The sequence below is a fragment of the Balaenoptera physalus genome (assembly GCF_965194825.1).
Source record: "Balaenoptera physalus genome assembly, chromosome: X".
NCBI lineage: Eukaryota > Metazoa > Chordata > Mammalia > Artiodactyla > Balaenopteridae > Balaenoptera > Balaenoptera physalus.
Genome location: NC_138903.1, coordinates 17,265,813 through 17,284,928, shown reverse-complemented (window position 1 = coordinate 17,284,928; position 19,116 = coordinate 17,265,813). Strand labels below are relative to the sequence as shown.

Sequence of the window (19,116 nt, the reverse complement as noted above, 5' to 3'; positions counted from 1 at the left end):
GCCCCGGCGCCCTCTCCTCTCCTCCGCGTGGTCAAGTCCTGGCGTGTCCCTCCCCATCCCCCAGCCTCTTCCGGAGCAGCGCTTCTGCACGTGGCGGCTACTAACAAACTAATAAACCTGGGGAGACGGAGAGCCTGCCCTGCCCTAGACGGCGCCCCAGACTAATCCAGTCAGTCCCAGGGTGGGATCCAGGCAGGAGCCTTTTTTTTTTTTAATTGTCCAGGTGGCTCCACTCTGCAGCCAAGGTGGAGAACCGGAGCCAGCAGGCCTTTAATTGTTCTTTCATCACTTCAGCCTGCTCCGGTTTTGCCTCCTGAGCTGGCTTCTGTTTCCAGGATGGAGCCATGACCTAGGTGGTCGGCCTCAGCCCCTGGCAGCGCCCAGCCAAGGCCCTCAGCACTGGCACACCCCCTCCCCCGCCCCGTGTGCTTCATGTCCTCCAGCCCCCTCACGCCCACCTCCCCACCAGCAGACCTCCCTGCCCTGGGCCTTATTCCTACTTCCAGGGCCCAGCAGGGGAACCCGCTAAACTCACCGGATGTAGAGTGCATGCAAGGATATTTGTGCAGCACTTTTCCTTAATTAAAAAAAAAACAACAACAACAGAGAGAGGGGGAATGATTTGAAAACAATTACCCAACGATAGGGGATTGATTCACTAAATCATGAATTGCAATGCAATAGAAGATTCTACAACAATCAAAATATTTATGAAGGATTTTTGGCGTCATGGCATATAATGTTTAGTGAAATAAGCAGAATGAAATACTATGTATCATGTGAACTAGGCTATCTATTTATAGAAAAAAGCCTGAAGGGAAATATACCAAAATACTAATAGTACTCATCTCGGTGTGGCAAGATTATAGTTGACTTTGTTTTGTTGTTACCATTTTATGGCTTTTAAAAATTATGCATTGTGCACATATTACTTCTGTAATCAGAGAAAAGTTGATTTTAAAAAATTAATTGGGGGGACATTAATGTCAGATAATGGCTTTTGGCATCAATCCAAGTGTGTAATTGGGAATTTCGATTTCAAACAACATGGAATTGGTAGAGGTGAGTCCTGGGGTGGGGTCTCAAGGGGAATCTTTTAGGAAAATAAGATTCTCTCCTCAGCCTCAGAGCACCACTGATACTTTTCTTGTGCTGTCTCTTCAGAGAGTTAACCTTTGGTTACAGTTGCTTTGCCCTGATAAAATGAGTTCATGTTGAATAATTATTCATTCACCAGGTGCTGAAATAAAGTCATGTAATATAATCCCAGGTGTAATGTAATGGTTTGTCCTGACCAGTGACTTGTGCTTAGTTTTGCATATTTCCACTAAAGGAAGTAGTTTGCAGGCAACACCTAACTGTTCATTAATAGAAGAAAGCTGTCACACAGCCAGACCCTGTATGATAACCCTCAACAAAAGAGCTCTCCCCAAAATAAGGAGGGAAAAAAAACACACATCATTTTTATCTTTTCTGTCCTGAGCCAGCATATTTGCAATTATGGCAGTTTAAGATATTTTCAGTTGCAAATCAAGAATATCTGACTAAAATTAGCTGAAATAACAGGGGGCTATTCATTTCACACGGTGAGAAGCCTGGACACTTGGTCATTCAGGGTTGGTGAGTGGCTCATTGGGGCGGTCAGTCACCCAAGCTCTTTCCATTTGTTTTGCTCTGCTATCCTCAAGATCTCCAAGAGCATCCATCTCATGTGTTAGTCATTTCCACAATGGCAGGAAAAAGGCTGAAAACTACTGCTGCAAGAAGTAACAGGAAGAGGCTAGAAACGTGCCAGATACACAGGTGGCGGCTAGTGGTGGAGCTGGGAGTTGAACCCAGACAACCTAGCTCAGAATTCATGCCTGTCTTGGTCTGCCAGGTCTGTCATAACAGAACTTAAACAGCGGACATGTATTTCCTACAGTCCTGGAGGCTGTGAAGGCCAAGTTCAAGGCACCAGCAGATGCCGTGTCTGTTGAGGGCCGTCTTCCGGGTTCACAGGCACTGTCTTCTTGCTGTGTCCTCAAATGGTGGAGGGGGTGAGGGGGCACGAGTCTCTTTCTCTTCTTATAAGGACACTAAGCCTGTCCACAGCTCCAGGCATCCTATTCTTACACAACAGCTTCCCAAGCAGGAGGGAAGAGGAAGCAGCAACACAAATGACCTTCGCCTCACTTGCCTCTCTCTAGACAGAGAGGAAATCTCTTTCCCAGTGGCTCTCAGTAGACTTCCTTTTATTTCTCAGTGATCCAAATTGGGCTACGTGGCTACCTCTAAACCAATCACTGGCAAAGAGGAACAGGATTGCCATCATTGGCTTAGACCAGACGTGCCTCTGCTGGGCACATTGTCCTGAAACAGAACCGGGGCTCTGTTAGGAGGGAGAATGGGAATGGTTTGGGAAGGCAGCGCCTGGCATGGCGAATGAAGCAGTCTCCCTGTCAGGAAGAGATGGCGTGTCCCCATTCACCAGCAGTAATGAGTCTCAGGGTCTCCCCCTATCTGCCAGCCATCCATCTGTGCATCATACACAGATCTACACTTGGTTTGTAAATCCCCAGAACTCTGTAGCACCAGGTGACTCCCTTGGCCTGATCATTTGTTGAAGGAGGTGGCAAAGTGAAGGCAAAGGCCTTCCTCCTGGACACATGCCAGGTGCAGTGACGATCTGGCTGAAAGATGCTCCGTTCATCTGAGATGTCAGTCACAGAGCTGGGAGCTCTCTGAGGACAGGCTCGTTTCTGCCGTGCTCACCGGGGTAGCCTTAGTATCTAGCTCTGTGTGTGGCACAGAGTAGCTGCTCAGTCATAATGGAGTGAGTGAGTGAGCAGACTGATGACTGAAGAAGATATTTTCTCCATTGAGCGATGCTTCTGGAAACAGAATGGTGTGGGGCTCTGTGAGTCATCTGGAGAAACAGAAGCTTGCTCTCCGTCTCCAGGGGGTTAAGAATCTAATGGTAGGGTGATGGTCAGAGTATTGCTGTACAGCCAGAGAAGGAGGCTGCCCTCTCTTGTCTTCTGGAATCAACGACCAGCATTCACTTGCACAAGGATATTGTACCTTGAGATAACTGCTTATTGTATTGTGACTGCAAGAATGTTTTATCTACCAAAATGGACTTGGATTTGTGGAAGAAAGAGGATTCCTCCTTTACTCCTCTTTCTGTAGCTTTTAAAGATGTATGAATATAGCTGTTGACTGTTGAAGGGGGAAAGAAGAATCACGTTTCTCTTTCCTCCATAATAGCTTGTTAGACGGAGGAGGAGGTGATTTCTTTCATTCAGTTTGAATCACGTTGATGGGATAACCAAAGGATGTAAACAGCCTTCATAAATGATGAAGCGTAATCCAGACGTAAAGGATGATTATTAAGGAAAAGAGGTGCTTATGGCATGTTATAAGAACCTTCCCTTACTCCTGTTGATGCTCTTTAAAAAATCTGTTTTACTTTTGTTTTAGACCTAGAAGGGTTTGATTCCGTGGTGTCATCTACTGAGAAGCTCAGTCACCCAACCACAAGCAGACCAAAAGCCACGGGGAGGAGGCCTCCGTCCCAGTCCCTGACGTCCGTAAGTGCCTCCTCGCTTCCTGACAGCTGGAAGGCAGGAAAGATCGGGGACTCTAGCTAAGAACTGTTCTGCAAGCAGCTGATTCGAGGACGCGCTGGGAGAGGGAGGTCATGAGATACGCTGCTGACCAGAAGTGATTTGAGAGTCTTCTGGAATCAAGCAGTGTTTCTTTCATTTTGTTCTCTGTGTATCTGCCAGCGAGGTGGGGAACCCCTAGTCCCACTTTCCTTCTCTCTCCTTCCAGACTGATTCTTGTTTGAACCCAAAATGAAATTGGTAAGAACAAAATGGCATGTTTTCTGGTGGGAAAGGAGAGCAAGGCTGGTTTGGTCTGTGAACAAAAGAGAACTTTACTTAAAAAAAAAAAAAAGCAAAAGAAAGGGATCTGCCACTATACAGCACTTGGCAGTGGCCCAGCCTTTTTCTCTCAAAGCCCCGTCCTTGGCATCCCTCCACGGAACCCCCCACAGACCTTTAGGAGATGGGTTTTAAACATACGAGGCACCTGGTCATGCAGGAGACAACAGTCAGAACGCTCCGGATAACCCCTAGAAGTTTTTGTTTGGGTCATTTTGAATAACTTTGTTTCTTATTAGAAACCTGTAACACATTTATTGTACCAAATTTGAAGCACGAAATGCATAAAGAAGAAAGTAATAGAAGTAAGTAAGTAATCCTGCTCCCCCAAGCTAGGAACTGTTAACCTCTTGCTGTATATCCTCTATTTCTTCAAAAATGGGATCACACAGAACACGTGGCTTTAGAAGTTGCATTTCCCCCTTACATTGTACACCTTCCCCCTGTCATTACACATCCTTCCGTCACGTCACAGTGAATGGCTGCCTAGAGTTCTAGCCTGGGAATATACGAGCGTTTGTTTATCTAGTCGGTGCGCTGTCACTGGACATTTATGTTGCTTCCATTCATCATAAACACTGAAGTGAATGTCATTGTAGAAAAATCTTGGTGCTTCTGCAAGCAGTGTATGTGTGTGTGTATATCTCTGTCTGTCTATTTATCTCTATGTATCGAATTGCCTTGTCCTTGCTGGGAATGCAGGACTAAGGCCTTAGGACCTTCACCCAGATACCAGGGCATTAACCTTTTTCAGGTTTCCCAGGACACTTTCTACTAATTCTACCTAAGGGGTCATCATTTAGAAGAAAAAGAATGCCACTTCCTTTGAACCTCTTCTCTCATATCCACTGGCTCTGGAAGTGTGGTTTGAGTCGTCCTATTTTTCCTCTTTGTAGGAAACATATCTGTGTATTGCCATCTTTGGGGGAGAAAGACTTGAAACAGTGGCTTACTTTTTCACTCTTATATAGAGTACTGTGTCAATACCACCTTCTTTCCCCTTTCCCTCTCACCTCTCCACACCCTCCCAAACACCTCATAAACGCATAGCCTATTTAATTGCTTCTTAGTATCTCTGTATTTAAATTTTTAATCCTACCTCCCATATCTTCTCTATAAATCCTTCATCATTTTTGTTTCCCCTCCAAATCCTTCCTAACTTTTCAAGATCTAGAGGGCCTTGATGCATCAGAATTAAATACAGAGAAATTTGAATTACCACCCCCCATCCCACCCTTGGTCCCTACATCCCATGTCTGGGAGTTTGTATATATTTGGGGGAGACCTGGTAAAGGCATCTCATCTTCTCTGCACTTTTAGATCACACATTGATTCATTCACTCATTCAACAAATACTGATGGGCATCTCCTATAGGCTAAGCTCTGTGCCAGGTACGAAGGCTGCAACTGGGAATAAGAGGTACATGGTCCCTGACCGCAGGAAGCTTATGGCAACGGTGGCTCAAAGTTTGACATTTGATATGGAACAATTTTACTTGTGGACTTAAAACAACAGGATACATTTGTGCTTTAAAGAAGTATAATTACTGTACTCGCTTCCCTTCATTCCTATCCATCCCCATATGGATATGTACATTGAATTCATGTTTACTCTTCTTCCTGTTAGCACCTGTAGGTTTTTCATAGCAAAATGGGATTGGTGGATATGGACATATTCCTAAAAGGCCATTGAAGGGAACGATCGAGGAAATACATTAGTCATGACTCCCCATCCTGGGGCCTCTCAACCTAGTTTGAGCTGTTTATGTTTATCAAATTCAAAGAGCAAGCTTTGATTGGCAGCTCATGAATCATAGGTTATGGAGGAGGAAACTGTCTTTTGGAATAAAATCTCAAAATGAAAGGATACAGGCATTGTAAGGTAGTTCAGCTTAGATTAAAAGAAAGCTTGGTTGGAGGCGGGTGTTATTCTAGGTAATTGGATTTTCAGATTAAATGAAGATTAACAAACAAGACCTTTTCATTTTAAAACATTGCTTTAAACTTCCCTATATGTATTGCTTAGTAAGTAAACAGAAGAAAACAAACAGTATTTGTAAGTGTGATTTTTTTTCTATAATGGTGCCAAGGGTGATTCGAAATATGACTATTTTCCCACCACAGGGATAGAAGGCATAGAGGTAAGGCTGAATATGAGCTCACCTAAAGATATCTCTGGAAGATTCTTCGTTTAAAAAGATTCCTTGCCACAGGAACTCTTATTTTCCTCTGCTTTGTTCTAAAATAGGGAAATTCTAGTACAGTAATCATTTTTGACCAAGTGATTCCAGTGAATTGGTTTACATTCATCCAGCTTTTGATCTTCACAGCGAGGCAGAAAGAGTAGGAGTGTTATCCCCATATTTTACCAAGAGATGCTGCCATTCTGTAAGTACACCTTAGCAAAGATGGGATCCAAAATGGAAAATGATTGTCCACAACAATGAGGGCAGCGTTTTAGCAGCAGGCACCAAATTAGACCTGAGCTTGCTGTGCTGGCAGGCAGGGCTGTTCTCTGGGGCTGCAGAAATGCTGGTCACTGATCCGCAGGGGTAGTGATCCTTTGCCCCCAGAAATGGTTTCCTCTCAGACAAGTCCTTTTAGACACTTCACTATGCAATAGACCTGGTGGTTCTGGAAAAGGATCAGGAGGGAATGGAGGAGAGGCAGGTTAGAGGCAACGTCCTCTCCACCTGTGTGTCCTTCCCCACTGGACTGTCAACCCTGTGAGAGCAGGGACCATGTCTGGCATGTCACTGTTAAGTTCAGTACCAAGCTGAGTGCTTGGCACACGGCAGCAAATGTTTACAAAAAAGAGAGAGGCTCTGAGCAGGAAAAGATGGATGACAGATGCTCACGTGGATGAAATGACCAACGGGCATCAGTGGAAGGATCCCATAGAAAGAAAGATCCCTAGTCTAGGAAATCTTAGTCCCAGTTCTGCCACTCTCTCTAGCACACAGATAATAGCACACTTTCTGCCTCATGGTTATAATGAGGAGACAAACAAAATAGAAGTGTCAAGTGCTTTGAAAGGCACACTGCATTATGCTAACAAAAGCTATGTCAGCTAAGGTGTAATTCTGACAAGAGCATTTTCTTTTGGCTTTATCCAGTCTTCCCTTTCAAGCCCTGATATCTTTGACTCCCCAAGTCCTGAAGAAGATAAAGAAGAACACGTTTCGCTTGCACACAGAGGAGTGGATGCGTCAAAGAAAACTTCAAAGACTGTTACCATATCCCAAGTGAGTGGCCAGCCGTGGCGAGGGTGTCCCGACAGCACGGGATCCCTACCTTTACGTGTATGCTCTGATGATGAGTTATAAACCAAACAAGGATAAACAGATGTCTTAGTCATGTGGGGCTGCTAAAATGAAGCGCCATAGATTGGGTGACTTATAAACAATAGAAGTTTATTTCTCACATTTCTGGTGGCTGGACGCCCAAGATCAGGGTGCCAGCATGGTCAGGTTCTGATGAGGGATCTCTTCGGGGTTGTAGACTGCCAACTTCTCATTGTGTCCTCACATGGAGGAAATAGGGTGAGAGAGCTCTCTGGGGTCCCTTTTAGAAGGGCACTAACCCCGTTCATGACAGCTCCACCCTCGTGACCTAATCACCTTCCAAAGGTCCTATCTCCCAATACCATCACAGCGGGGGTTAGGATTTTCACATATGAATTTTGGAAGGACACAAACATTCAGTCCATTGCAACAGGCAACACAAATTTTTATTATTCTTTGGTGACAGTGATTACTTTGGTAATCAAAATCCCTAAGGAATGTGACAGTCTCCAAAACTGGGGAGAATCCCATGTTTTCTCTTGTGGTTTGATCTCCTCTTCATACCGTCAAACACACACACACACACACACACACACACACACACACACACACAATGCCCTCGCACACCACCACCACCACCACCACCATCACCATCACAAGAACCAAAACAACTTTAAAAACCTAGAGGTGTCTAGAAAGACTACATTAAATATATTAAATGCTGTGCCCTCTGCCCACAGATTGTGACTTTTATGTTCAAATCTGGTGGTGTCACAAATTATGGTTGGCAGTTCATGAATTTGAATAACTAATGGGATTTCTTAAAGAAAAGCTCATTTGGATTCATTTATTAGGATAAATTTATAGTCATTTTAATGTTTAAAATGTTTAAAAACATTAATTTCATTGCACGCCCAGGGGATGGTATAGCTCTTTTATTATTGACTTGTGAGGAACAAAGAACACATTGTTTAGCAACTGCATGTGGCTTCTGAAGGGGACCCTGTACGAGTTCTGTTCGTCCTATGATTGTGAAGTAAGATTTTAAAATTCCATTTTCTCGTGCTAAGAGAACCCAATCAATTGGAATTATTTTCTGTAAACATTAGCAGCTGCCTTCTGTCTAAAAGCAGAAAATGGAAGTCATTTTTAAAGCACTCGAAGCACGAATTCACACAAAGAAATCAAAGGTGATGTGGAATTTTCTTCTGATAGATTTAAGAATTTACATGTATAGCTTTTCTTAAAAATCTGATATAGTCAGCAAAAATATGATCCTATAAAACAGATCGATTGTAATTATTCACAAAACTGAAGCAGTCTTCCTTTATAAAAGGCTTCCATTTACAGAAATTGGATTTAGATCCGTTTTTTCTGGTGACCATAGGAATGCCTATAGTTGCAGCCTCTCCGACGTCCCTAGGGTGTCTCTATAGTGACATCTATTGGTGGGCAGTGGCTCATCACGTTTCTGATTTGCACTGTTCTATCCCATTAGCCTATTTCACTTGCCTGGAGTTGTCATGTCTTGTTGTTTATTGCTTCTAGAAATTCCACCTGAACTAATTTGATCAGGACATTTGGTGGCCTATAGTCTGTGAGGGCTTATAACAAGTGCCTGTTAGCTGAAATGGGACAGGGGAGCGAGTCACGTAGGAAATGCAAAGAGAAGCGTTGATTCAAAAAGTGCCTGGAAGTCAGACAGTGTGAGGACATCAGTGGGCTGCGGGAGGTGCGTGAGAATGCAAGGTGGGAAATGGGGAAAAGTATGAACCCGGGAATAGAAAAGAAGCGAAGGAAATCAGGTCAGGAGAGCATGAATCTTCAGACTCAGGCAGCCACGGTCACGGTACCAGGCTTGAGGGTCCAGCTGATGGGGAGGGAATTGAATCTCAGTTCTGCCGCTTATGAGCTGTGAGACTTGGGGAATTCCTCAGCCACATCCCTAAGCCTCAGTTTCCTGCTCCGTCAAGCCTGTGTGCCAACTAATCGCATTTCAGTTGTCCAGCCAGCATCCGGCATGTAACCAGCGCTCCGTAAATGTCAGTCCCTCGCCCCTCTGACTATGACTCCTGCTAACAATAAGCACAGGATGGTGGATCGCTCTCCCTGGCAGCAGAAAGTGATTTTCCTCAATGATAAGTTGGCAGAGAAAAGGCGAGCAGAAAGGCTGGGAATGATGGCCCATCTGCTTCTGGCTGACTCTGCCCAGTTTCTCCCTGTAGCACAGCCTGAATCCAGACTTTGCCTCCTCACTGTGCCAACCCAGCCCCATCTTGGCTCCCGCCCTGGGCGCCGGCAGCCTCAGCTCCCTCCCCTCCCCCGCTTCACCCCCCAATGTCCTGTCTACTACCTGCCCCCATCCACCGCACCCCACCTGTGATCTCACCTTTCCTTGCAGCTGCCGCCTCCCCTAGGCCTGCTGTGTGCCCCTGTTCCCCCCACCCATGACCGTTGTGTTCCCTGTGCCCTCCATGCCCCCTCAGGACACTTCTCCATCAGGCTTCCCCTGCCTGCCTCCTCCATCTTCAGCCTTGGCTCTTACCCTCAAGATACCTTCCAGCTCAGGGTCTCCCCCATCTTTGAAAGCAAACAAAACGCCTCCTTGATCCTGTCTCCTCCTGAGGCTTCTCCACGAACACTCTCTCCCTTTCTCCCATCTTCTTTCCTCAGCCGAGTGTTTGGAAAGAGTTCTAAACTTGCAGGCCACGCCCCTCACGTCCCATGCAGGCGCTAACCTGCCTTGATCAGATTTCAGTCTCCCTTGGCTCCACCAAATGGGCTCCCCCCTAATTTTCCTCTCAGCATCCTCTGGAAACTCCTGCAGGGGACTTCCATGACCCAGGCCCTCTCCTGGTCTGGCTCCATCCCCTCTCCCAGCACTCTGTCCCAGTCCCCAAGGGCTCTCCCCTCTCCCTCCACCTCTTCAACTTGGGGCGTCCGCAGGTTCTATCATTGCGCCTCTTCTCATTCTTTGTCATCCACCCCCATGGCTTGCACTTCCTCTGGTGATTTCTCTGGCCCAACTCACTTTTTCAGTCATTGGCTCTGCCCATTGGCCTTCCGCCTTGGCCATCCCTCCGGCTCCTAAAATTCCATGTGTCCAAAACTGAGATCATTGTTTGAGCCTTCAGTCTGTTCTTCCTCCCATGAAAGGGTCAACCTTAATGCCTCCTTCCTCCATCCCCACCCATGGCCCTTGATCCGTACTTCCTCCTCACCCGCTAGGGCCTGTCCAGGACCACATCCTCCTGGCCTTGGGGTGTCTGCTCTGGGAGGGCAGGGACTGCGTCTCTTGGTTGGATGAGCCTGCCGTTGCCGCATCTCTCAAAGCTGTCTTCTCTCTATCCTCTTGGCCGCTTCCTGAGTCAGACCCTCACCGTTTTTAGCTTTCACTGTATGAGAGTCTCCTAGCAATTGTCTAGACCTCCAGACCCACCAGCCCTTCAGCCCTTCTGCAGCCACAGTGATCTTGAGCTCAGCAGGCAGTCTTTTTAACCCTTTCCGCAAGCCCCCTGTGTGCACCCTACCTCTCTCTTGTCCCCCTGACGTTCTGGCTTCCCGTGAATGCAGTTCACTCTCGGGTCTCCAGGCCTCTCCTAGCGCGTTCCCTCCTCTAGAACTTCCCCCACCCCCCGCCCCCCGCTTACTCTTTTCTGACCACCTCTTGGTCCTCCTCCTCCAGGATGAGGCTGTCGGCTCCTTCCTGATGCCCTCCCTCTGGGATGCTTGGTCCCTTCTGTGTATTCTGTATATACTTCTGCGGCTCTGTGTGCTTCCCTCCCTGCATGCACGCTCCCCCCTCATCTACAGTGTGTTGGTTGGTCTGTCTGTCTGCACCTCACTGGGTTCTAAGCTCCTTGAGGGCCAAGAAAATGTTTTGCTCACTTCAGGGTTTGCAGAGCCTAGCGGGTACATGGGCCTCTGGATGTGTACATTAAACCAGTCAGGAACTACCTGTTCAGAAAGGTGGTCAAATTTAAAATTCATAAGGGGATGCCTGCACCAAGTAGGCCCTTGGGGGCTTGTGGATGAAGGAATGAGTGAGTGGAGTATACGGAGGGCTGCGGGGACAGTGACGTAGATAGCGGGTTTTCGTAAACAGGACGGGGAGGTGCAGCACACGAATCCCTAGCCTGAATCCCTGTCCTCACTCATCGCAGGTGTCCGACAACAAAGCATCGCTGCCGCCCAAGCCGGGGACCATGGCTGCGGGCAGTGGCGGGCCGGCCCCTCTGTCCTCAGCAGCACCCTCTCCCCTGTCGTCCTCTTTGGGAACAGTTGGACACAGAGCCAACTCCCCGTCTCTGTTCGGCGCGGAAGGAAAACCAAAGATGGAGCCTACAGCCAGCAGCCAGGCGGCCGTGGAGGAGCTGAGGACACAGGTCCGGGAGCTGAGGAGCATCATCGAGACCATGAAGGACCAGCAGAAGTGAGTGTCTGCGGCCCCTTCTTTAACTGCCTCCAGGGGTTGCTTTCCACCGGGTCAGGGCCTGGTTCTGCCACCTTGGGTCCCAGCCTGTCCCCGAGGATGGGCCGCCTCCCTGGGGATGGTGGCAGCAGGGGTGGGAGCGGGTGTGTGAACCCGAGGAGCTTCATTTAGCTCGGCTCCACGTGTAAACTGGGCCAGCTGCACACGGGCTGGCGCCGGGGCATAGGGGGAGGAGTCAGCTACAAGGGACGTGCTCAGCAGGCTGCGAAAAAGAAAGATCTTCAAATCCCCAGAAGACACAGTATGTGCATGCACCCCTTCTTAATAATCCCAACAGCCAGCTTTTCTTCTAGCACCAGAAAAATTGCAGTTCCTTCAGTTAGCTGCCCCATGAAGGAATTGGCTTGCATTTAGGGGTACAATGTATGCAAAAGATGCAGGGACTCTTTAAAACTGAGGCTTGACACTCAGCAAGATGTTCTCACCAGGAGACCCGAGCAGCCTCCGTGCGTGCCTGCACACACGCACTCCACATCTCTGATCCTCAAGCGGCGCTTAGATGGGGAGAGGGACCTGCAAGCCAAAATAAATATCACACGCATATCACCCAGGATGCTGTGTGCAGTTAAAAAATAATGGTAAAAGGATTAGAAGTCAGGAGGCACTTATCTGAATAAACGAAGGCGCAGAGAGTTTAGGGATCCGTTGGCTGTTTCTGGAGGGAACGGGGTAGGCATCTCGAGGTGTTTCCTGAGTAGGGTTTCGAAAGCCGACCTAGCATTGCCAAGAGCAGAGCACCCCAGCAGAGGGCACAGCACGGGCAGGTTCACAGGCACGTGGAGCGGCCCGGCAGGTCAGTGCATTCCTGGTGCCTGGCCACCCAGATCGGGAGCTGCCCGGGGCAGTGGCGGGCAATGGGGCCACAGACCCGCAGTCACACCTTCGGGAGGACGCCTGCAGCTGGAGGGCCCTGAAGTGTTTTGTGTACTTTGGGGAATAATTGGGTTAAACAAAGTTACTTTCTTCTCCGAAGGGCTGCTCAGAGCCTTCGCTGTGCGTGGGAAGATGGAGGATAACGTATGCAGTGTTTCCCAAACGTACTTAATCACGGAGTCCATTTCCCCAGAGCATCCTAGGACAAGGCGTCCATGGAACTCACTTTGAGTACTGCGGCTCTATTCGCTTCTGCTCCACTCAGGCTGGAGGTGTCGTATGAACTGGGGGCCTCTTGGACTCACCCCCTGCCGGGAAGAGGCTCATCAGATAAATATGCAGAACCGCAGGATGGGACTAGAGCGGGTCTTGAGGGGCCAGACAGGCTGCCGCTAACTCCTCCAAGTCCCCAGCTCGTATCTGACCCGGCACAGTATAGCTTTGGGTACCCAAAGGCCCCCTCCATGTCCAGGCGACAGGTGTCCCCTGCCTGGTTCTCAGCCTCCTGAACAAAACAGGTCAGACACTCCTGGATCCAGGGCTTCGTCCCTTGGGGCCCTCGCTCTGAAAAGTGCCCGGAACTTTTCTGAAATGGCCTGTGCCTGAGTCTTGAGTGCAGAATCGCCAGTGCCTTGGGGCCACTCCACCCCATTGTTCCTCTCTCCACTGTGAACCCGGGCATGGGTGGCTGCAGTTGTCCTTCCCCAGCCAACATCTTCTTGAATCAGACATCACAGTGGCCCCTCTCCAAGGCCTGCCCTTCACAGCCTTCCTCAGCTTGGCCTTCATGCCCAGGAGCACTGGGTCCCCCCCAGTCTCCCACCTTAGCTGTTGACGTCACTTTCCTTTCAGCCTTCGGCTCAAGTCTGTGCTGATTCCCCTCATCCCCAAACATGCAGTTCTCACCTCCCTGCTTCTGTCCTGGCTCTTCTCCATCAACTCCCCCATCTTCCTCCCTCCTCGTAGACGTGTACCCTTTTTTACTAGTTCAAGACTTAGTGACTTTCTTCGCACCTCCCTCCCCAGCTAACTCCCCAACCTGGACTGCTGGAGCATAGCGTGTGCTTGAATAAATGCAGGAACGCAGCACAGGTGGTTAATGTCAGAGAGCCCAACGTGTTGACAGCAGTGCTGGGACACTGACCCAAGTTCAGGGACCATCATGGTGCTCATCTGAAGTGAGCAAATGCTACATAACGTCTACCTTGTTTATTGTGCTGGTTCTGCGGTGTTTGTTTTTTGATTTTCCAGTCCAGTTTATAAAAATGTATGCGTAAAATGGAGTGTCTGATACCCTAAAATGGAGCACAGCTCTCTGACCAGAGTTAGGATGGTTGCAGTGTCCTAAGTGTAGAGCCTGAGTTTGCAAGATGATTAGTTTTGTTCTACTTCATTGTTTACTGTTGGGAAGGGCACTGGACTGTGTGTTCTAACTCGTGTCTACTTTCTCTATGACATGATTACCATATCGTTAGTTCAGTTCTTTTACCTCCAAGTTTTCAGGTGTTACTATTTGCACGATTTTGTGAGAATCTCTGAAAACATACCACTAACCTTTCAGTAATGTAAAACTCTGTGAAAATAAAAGAAATATATATGGAGTGGTAAAAATGTCTGCAATGAATATTATTATGTAAGTCCATGTAAAGACCAGTGATTCTGTAATAAAGGACTAGTTAGAGGGAAGATGACCGAATATGAGCCTGGATACCTGGAGTGTCATCATTGGGCAAGTCAGGCCACCTCTCTGGGCCTCAGTTTCCCCATCTTCTTTTAGGAGAAACTTGCACTAAGGGATTTCAAAGGTCATTTCAGACCTACTATTTGATGGCTACATATTTGGGGAGCCCAGAAATAATGGCCTTTCCATCTGCAACAGGCTTTAAGCAATAGCCGTGCAAAGAAAATATAATGTAATGTTCTGTCCACACTTTCTTTGTAAAAGGATCAGATGGATTTTGTAATGATAAGAGACTTCATATCTCTTGTTGGGGAAGTCTAGGCTTTTGTTTAACTTTGTCATTTGCTTTGCAGACGAGAGATTAAGCAGTTACTGTCAGAGTTGGATGAAGAGAAGAAAATCCGGCTTCGGTTGCAGGTGGGTCCCTTGGGGTCCTGTTACCCCGTGAGAGGCTCAGTTGGGGGTGGGAGCAGAGTCCGGGCTTTATTTTGAAAATAAATGAGGGAGGAGATATGGGGATATTTGTGTATGTATAGCTGACTCACTTTGTTATAAAGCAGAAACTAACACACCATTGTAAAGCAATTATACTCCAATAAAGATGTTAAAAAAAATAAAGAAAATAAATGATAGTTACTTCTCTACCAATTTCGATGCGCTTCCTGTGAGAATTTTCTTAGAACTATATAGCCTCCCTTCACATCCTCTCCTGGGATCCAGGAAGTCTTGGGGAAGGGAGGCATTAGCAAACGTGCCCCAAGTTGGGTTTCTCATTTGGAATTTATCTGAAACATCTCCTCTGTGAAAAGTTCCCCTCAGTTTTCAGAGGCCTCATTGTCGTAACTGCCAGAGGGCATATGGCGCCAGGGAGACCCCGTTGGCGCTTCTGTCATGCCGCCATTGGGACCCCAAGGACCACAGCCGACCACACGTGGCACTTGCTCTTTATCCCTTTACTTCTCCCTGACAGCCGTGTCAGTCCTGCAGGGCATCAGAGCTCTGTCACCCTTTCTCCAGCCTCTCTCTGATCTAACTCAGCCTTTACCAAAGGGTAGAGAGTGTATAGGAGTTGGAGATGGTAGGCGTTCAGCTCTCATGCAGTTGGGGCCCTTGGTGGTGACTTGGATCCATGGTGCTTAAAGGATAGGTAACGGCTTGTCATCACTTTGCGGGTGCTGATAGACACCCCCTTGGGCCCAACCACAGCTGCCTTCCAAACCTGCCAAGTGGTCCAGTGTGTCAGGACACCCTGCTCCACCCTCTGGCCAAGAAACTGGAATTATTGTTGTATCGTTGCTTCTGACAAATTTTGGATACTGGTAGCCTGAGAATTCAAACATCCACCCTTTCCTAGTGCTTCGAGTTGGTGTGCCTATTCTTTAGGTTTATGTCAATTTCTGGCATCATGATCAACTCTTCATTCAGATGTCATTTCACCCATTTCCCCTTTCAAATTGTCAGGTTGGTTATTTGCTTTCAATCAACCAGGTTGCTTATCTTTCAGCTTTTATCCAACCAGCCAATTCATTGTGATTTTGTTCGGCTCTTGTTTTTCCTTTATAGATGGAAGTTAATGACATAAAGAAAGCTCTTCAATCAAAATGAATACTTGATAAATGAAATGTCGCATTATTCATCCCAAGTCCAAGACTCAAATTTTCCGCCCCAGCCAAAATAACCTTGTGCCAAAAGATGAAAAATTGCCTCAACATGTCCCTGTTTCAAAGATTAGCACAAAAGTCTTGATAGCACAACACAAATTCCATCCAAGAGGAGACTCTTCCCCATGGTATAGTCCTGGGTCTGGCACTGGTTGTGACTTAAACAGAGCAAATTGTGCTAAAGGCTTTTTTACTATGAGATCTCACGCGAAACGAAAACTCAGGCAGTTTAGTCCATAGTGGTACTATTTTGATGATATTTTCCATTAATAAAATGTAATTTTAGAGTCTTCGTTTACAAGCTTTATAATTTTATGATTTTTTTAATCGTGTTTTGCCACAGATTCCCCCAGTGTTTGTATTACACATAGTCCGGAGCGAGCATCCCATTCTTTTGCTTTAGGCGGAAAGCTGCCTCGCTCTGTGTCCCCCTCAAGGAGTCTGTTACATATGCAATTTTAGGTCCAACCTGTCCCTTCTCCTGCCAGCAAACCCCACCACCCTAAGATAAATTTTAGCTTATATATGATGGTATATTTACAAAAAGAGAAAGAGAAAATCTGGTATTTGCAATGATCTGTGCCTTCTTTTTACCACCCTCTTGATTGGAGCTTTTGTGATGCAGCTACCATGATTTAAAAAACACACACACACATTTATTTTTTTTAGTCACTTATCAAAGTCTACTAGAGGCCACTGTCTTCAAAGCTTCTCTCGCCTAACCAAAGGTCCTAAGAGGAGACAGCTGTGAAGTTGGGCGTGCTCTTTGGTACCAGCTGTGACTTTTAAGTTCTCCTAGTTTTAGGTTGTTCATGAACTAGAAATGTCACCCCTGCTTGATTTTTCATCAGCCAAGTTAAACCCCTGCTTCCTGTCCTTTGCACCTTTTGAGTGAACGGAATATGCATTATTAAAGCAAAAATAAATAAAAGTAAAATGCAAATGAAAACAGGCGGGGGGGGAGTTGTATTATTTCCTGCACTAGGTTATCCGTGTGTGCTGTTGTTGAAACTGTACTCACATGATCTCATTTGCCTTGCTCTCTTGTAACCCCTTCCTCAGGTCCAAGAGAAAGGGGGGAGGCGCTTGTTGAAGCGTAGCCATTGGCTCTCTCTTGCATTTATGGAATTGCTTTTTCCGACCCGAGGAAACTGGTGTTTGCTTGTCCACTTTATCTTTGTAGCCAATGAAGAGTTCAGCTTTAGACTAATGTAACTGTTTTCTCATCCTTAGCAGAAAATAAGGGGAGCATACTGTATCGCAAGATAGTTTGGGGATTAGGGGTTGGGGGGGTGGTCCCTTCATGGCCCCTGAAGGTGTTTTATGTGTTTCTACAAAGCTGCTTTGTCCATTTCCTGAGTTTTAGAGTGAAACTACTAAACGTGAGTAGATTTGTACAACCACAAAGAATGAGAATTGATAACACTGAAGGAGTGATGCAAAAAAAAAAAAACCATCACACGTTCTTGATCATCGAAAGTATTACAAATGAATGTCTCTGCCTCTCTCCCTTCCCCCGCCTTCCTCTTACCTACTTATTCAACCTTGTTGCTGGAGGCCGCTATTTCCTCCAGAGTATTTACAGAGCCGCGGACATCCTGGTCTTCCAGGTGCGGTTCCAGGGTGATGGCACAGTTAAGGGAAGGGAGTGTGTAAAGAAAGAAGCCTCACACCCTTCACTCTCATATCTGGACATACTGCCTTTCCAGCAGCCTTGCCCTCAGTGTGCTTGGGGCCAGGAGCGCCAAGTTTCCAAGGGCAACATAAAACATTCCTATACCCCTTGACTGTTCTAGGCATTTCTACGTTAAACTTGAAGCCTTTAGAAATTTCCCACCACCGAATATAAGAATGAGGATTGGATTCTTTGACATTTGGATTTCTCATTTACTCATCATGAAAATCCCTAATGGTATAGTTTTATATAATGTGTATACAGAGAAAGATTGTGAATAAATTAAATTGAGAGGTTGGAGTGCCCTCGTGGGGCACTGGCGACCTGAAAAATAGAGCCATTGGCTTTCTTTGTATCAGGAGAGAGAGAAGCAATTCTAGAAGGAGAAGTTGGCGTATGCAGCTTCATTACTGCCCTATGGGCTAACCAGCAAGAGGATTCTACAGTCATGGAACTGGATGAGCCGCTGCCTGAACAGCCACCATCTTTACTCTTTACAAAACGGGCCTGTGAAGAATATTGAACAGCTTGGAAGTATCACTTTTGAAAAAATTCTTTTGCATTCAGCATGGACTCGACCAGCATCTGTGGAGATTATTTTTTTGCTTCATTTTCTAAAGTTGTATTTAGAAAAGTCTTAAGTATTGTGCTTTGTAAAGAAGATGATTAAAATGAAGTTTTGTGGAAATATTTTTGTTCAAAGTTGTCATGGTCCAAGAGGAATGATATCTTGGAATTAAAGTCATTTTCCTCCATTTTCCACAATTCGGTTACTCTCAGAGAAATGTCTTAATGTCTTCAGAAGACATGGAATATAGTGCCCCCCCTTCTCATCTTTCCCAAGTGAAGAGAAATAATCCAGTAAAATCTGTAGCTGTGAATTCCATTTTTAAGTTGTTCACTTTTACATTCATATTTAAGCAGAAAATTCTGGTTAGGTCTAAATTCTTTTTTAGTGTAAAGATCATTAAATTATTATTCAAATAATTGTGTAAAGCCATTTTTATTCATCCACAGCCCTCTAGACAGCATACTCAAGCACATGATTTGTTTCTCCCATAAAGACAGCCTGTATCTATCATCACATGTGTGTCTTTGGTTACTAATAGCAGGCTTTTATTTCCTTTCGTAACCAGCTCCTTGATGGGAAAACCACAGGGTGTATAATTTATTGCTTACAGTTGCCATGGTCTGTATAAAAATAATCCCCAGGTCCCACAAAGGTCTTTGTATTGTAACCTGAGGTCATCATGGTCTCTTTTTTTGTATTAGATTAGGTTTTAGTCCTTTAGTTATTTTAGCACAAATTAATGTCAAGATGTTTTAGCACCAAGAGGGTTTGGTAAACAGCTTTTCTCTTTGGTTTTGTACAAATGCAAACTGTAACAAAGCAACGCGTGTGTGGGTGATAGGTGCTCAGCGTGGCTGACTGCAGTGTCCAACAGAGGGAAGGCTTGGCGCTTTTGACCCAAGCCAGGGGAAGAAGATGCCGTTCCCAAAACTGGCTCTAATGAGGAAACA

The 19,116-nt window shown here is 46.4% G+C and overlaps 1 protein-coding gene across 8 annotated transcripts in view; it reads left to right on the top strand.

The window, feature by feature from the left end:
- SH3KBP1 (SH3 domain containing kinase binding protein 1) overlaps positions 1-16,871 on the top strand; it is a 337,837-nt gene extending 320,966 nt beyond the window's left edge. For 7 of the 8 annotated variants that reach the window (XM_082447084.1, XM_082447088.1, XM_082447089.1 and 4 more), the window contains 5 exons: positions 3,463-3,572; positions 7,046-7,174; positions 11,377-11,645; positions 14,613-14,676; positions 15,823-16,871. In XM_082447084.1, the coding sequence (XP_082303210.1) occupies positions 3,463-3,572; positions 7,046-7,174; positions 11,377-11,645; positions 14,613-14,676; positions 15,823-15,864 (614 nt within the window). In that variant the 3' untranslated portion in view covers positions 15,865-16,871. Of the gene's footprint in view, positions 1-3,462; positions 3,573-7,045; positions 7,175-11,376; positions 11,646-14,612; positions 15,795-15,822 lie in introns of those variants that run through there. The other variant, XM_082447086.1, reaches the window with a different exon arrangement.
- Positions 16,872-19,116: the final 2,245 nt, after the last annotated feature.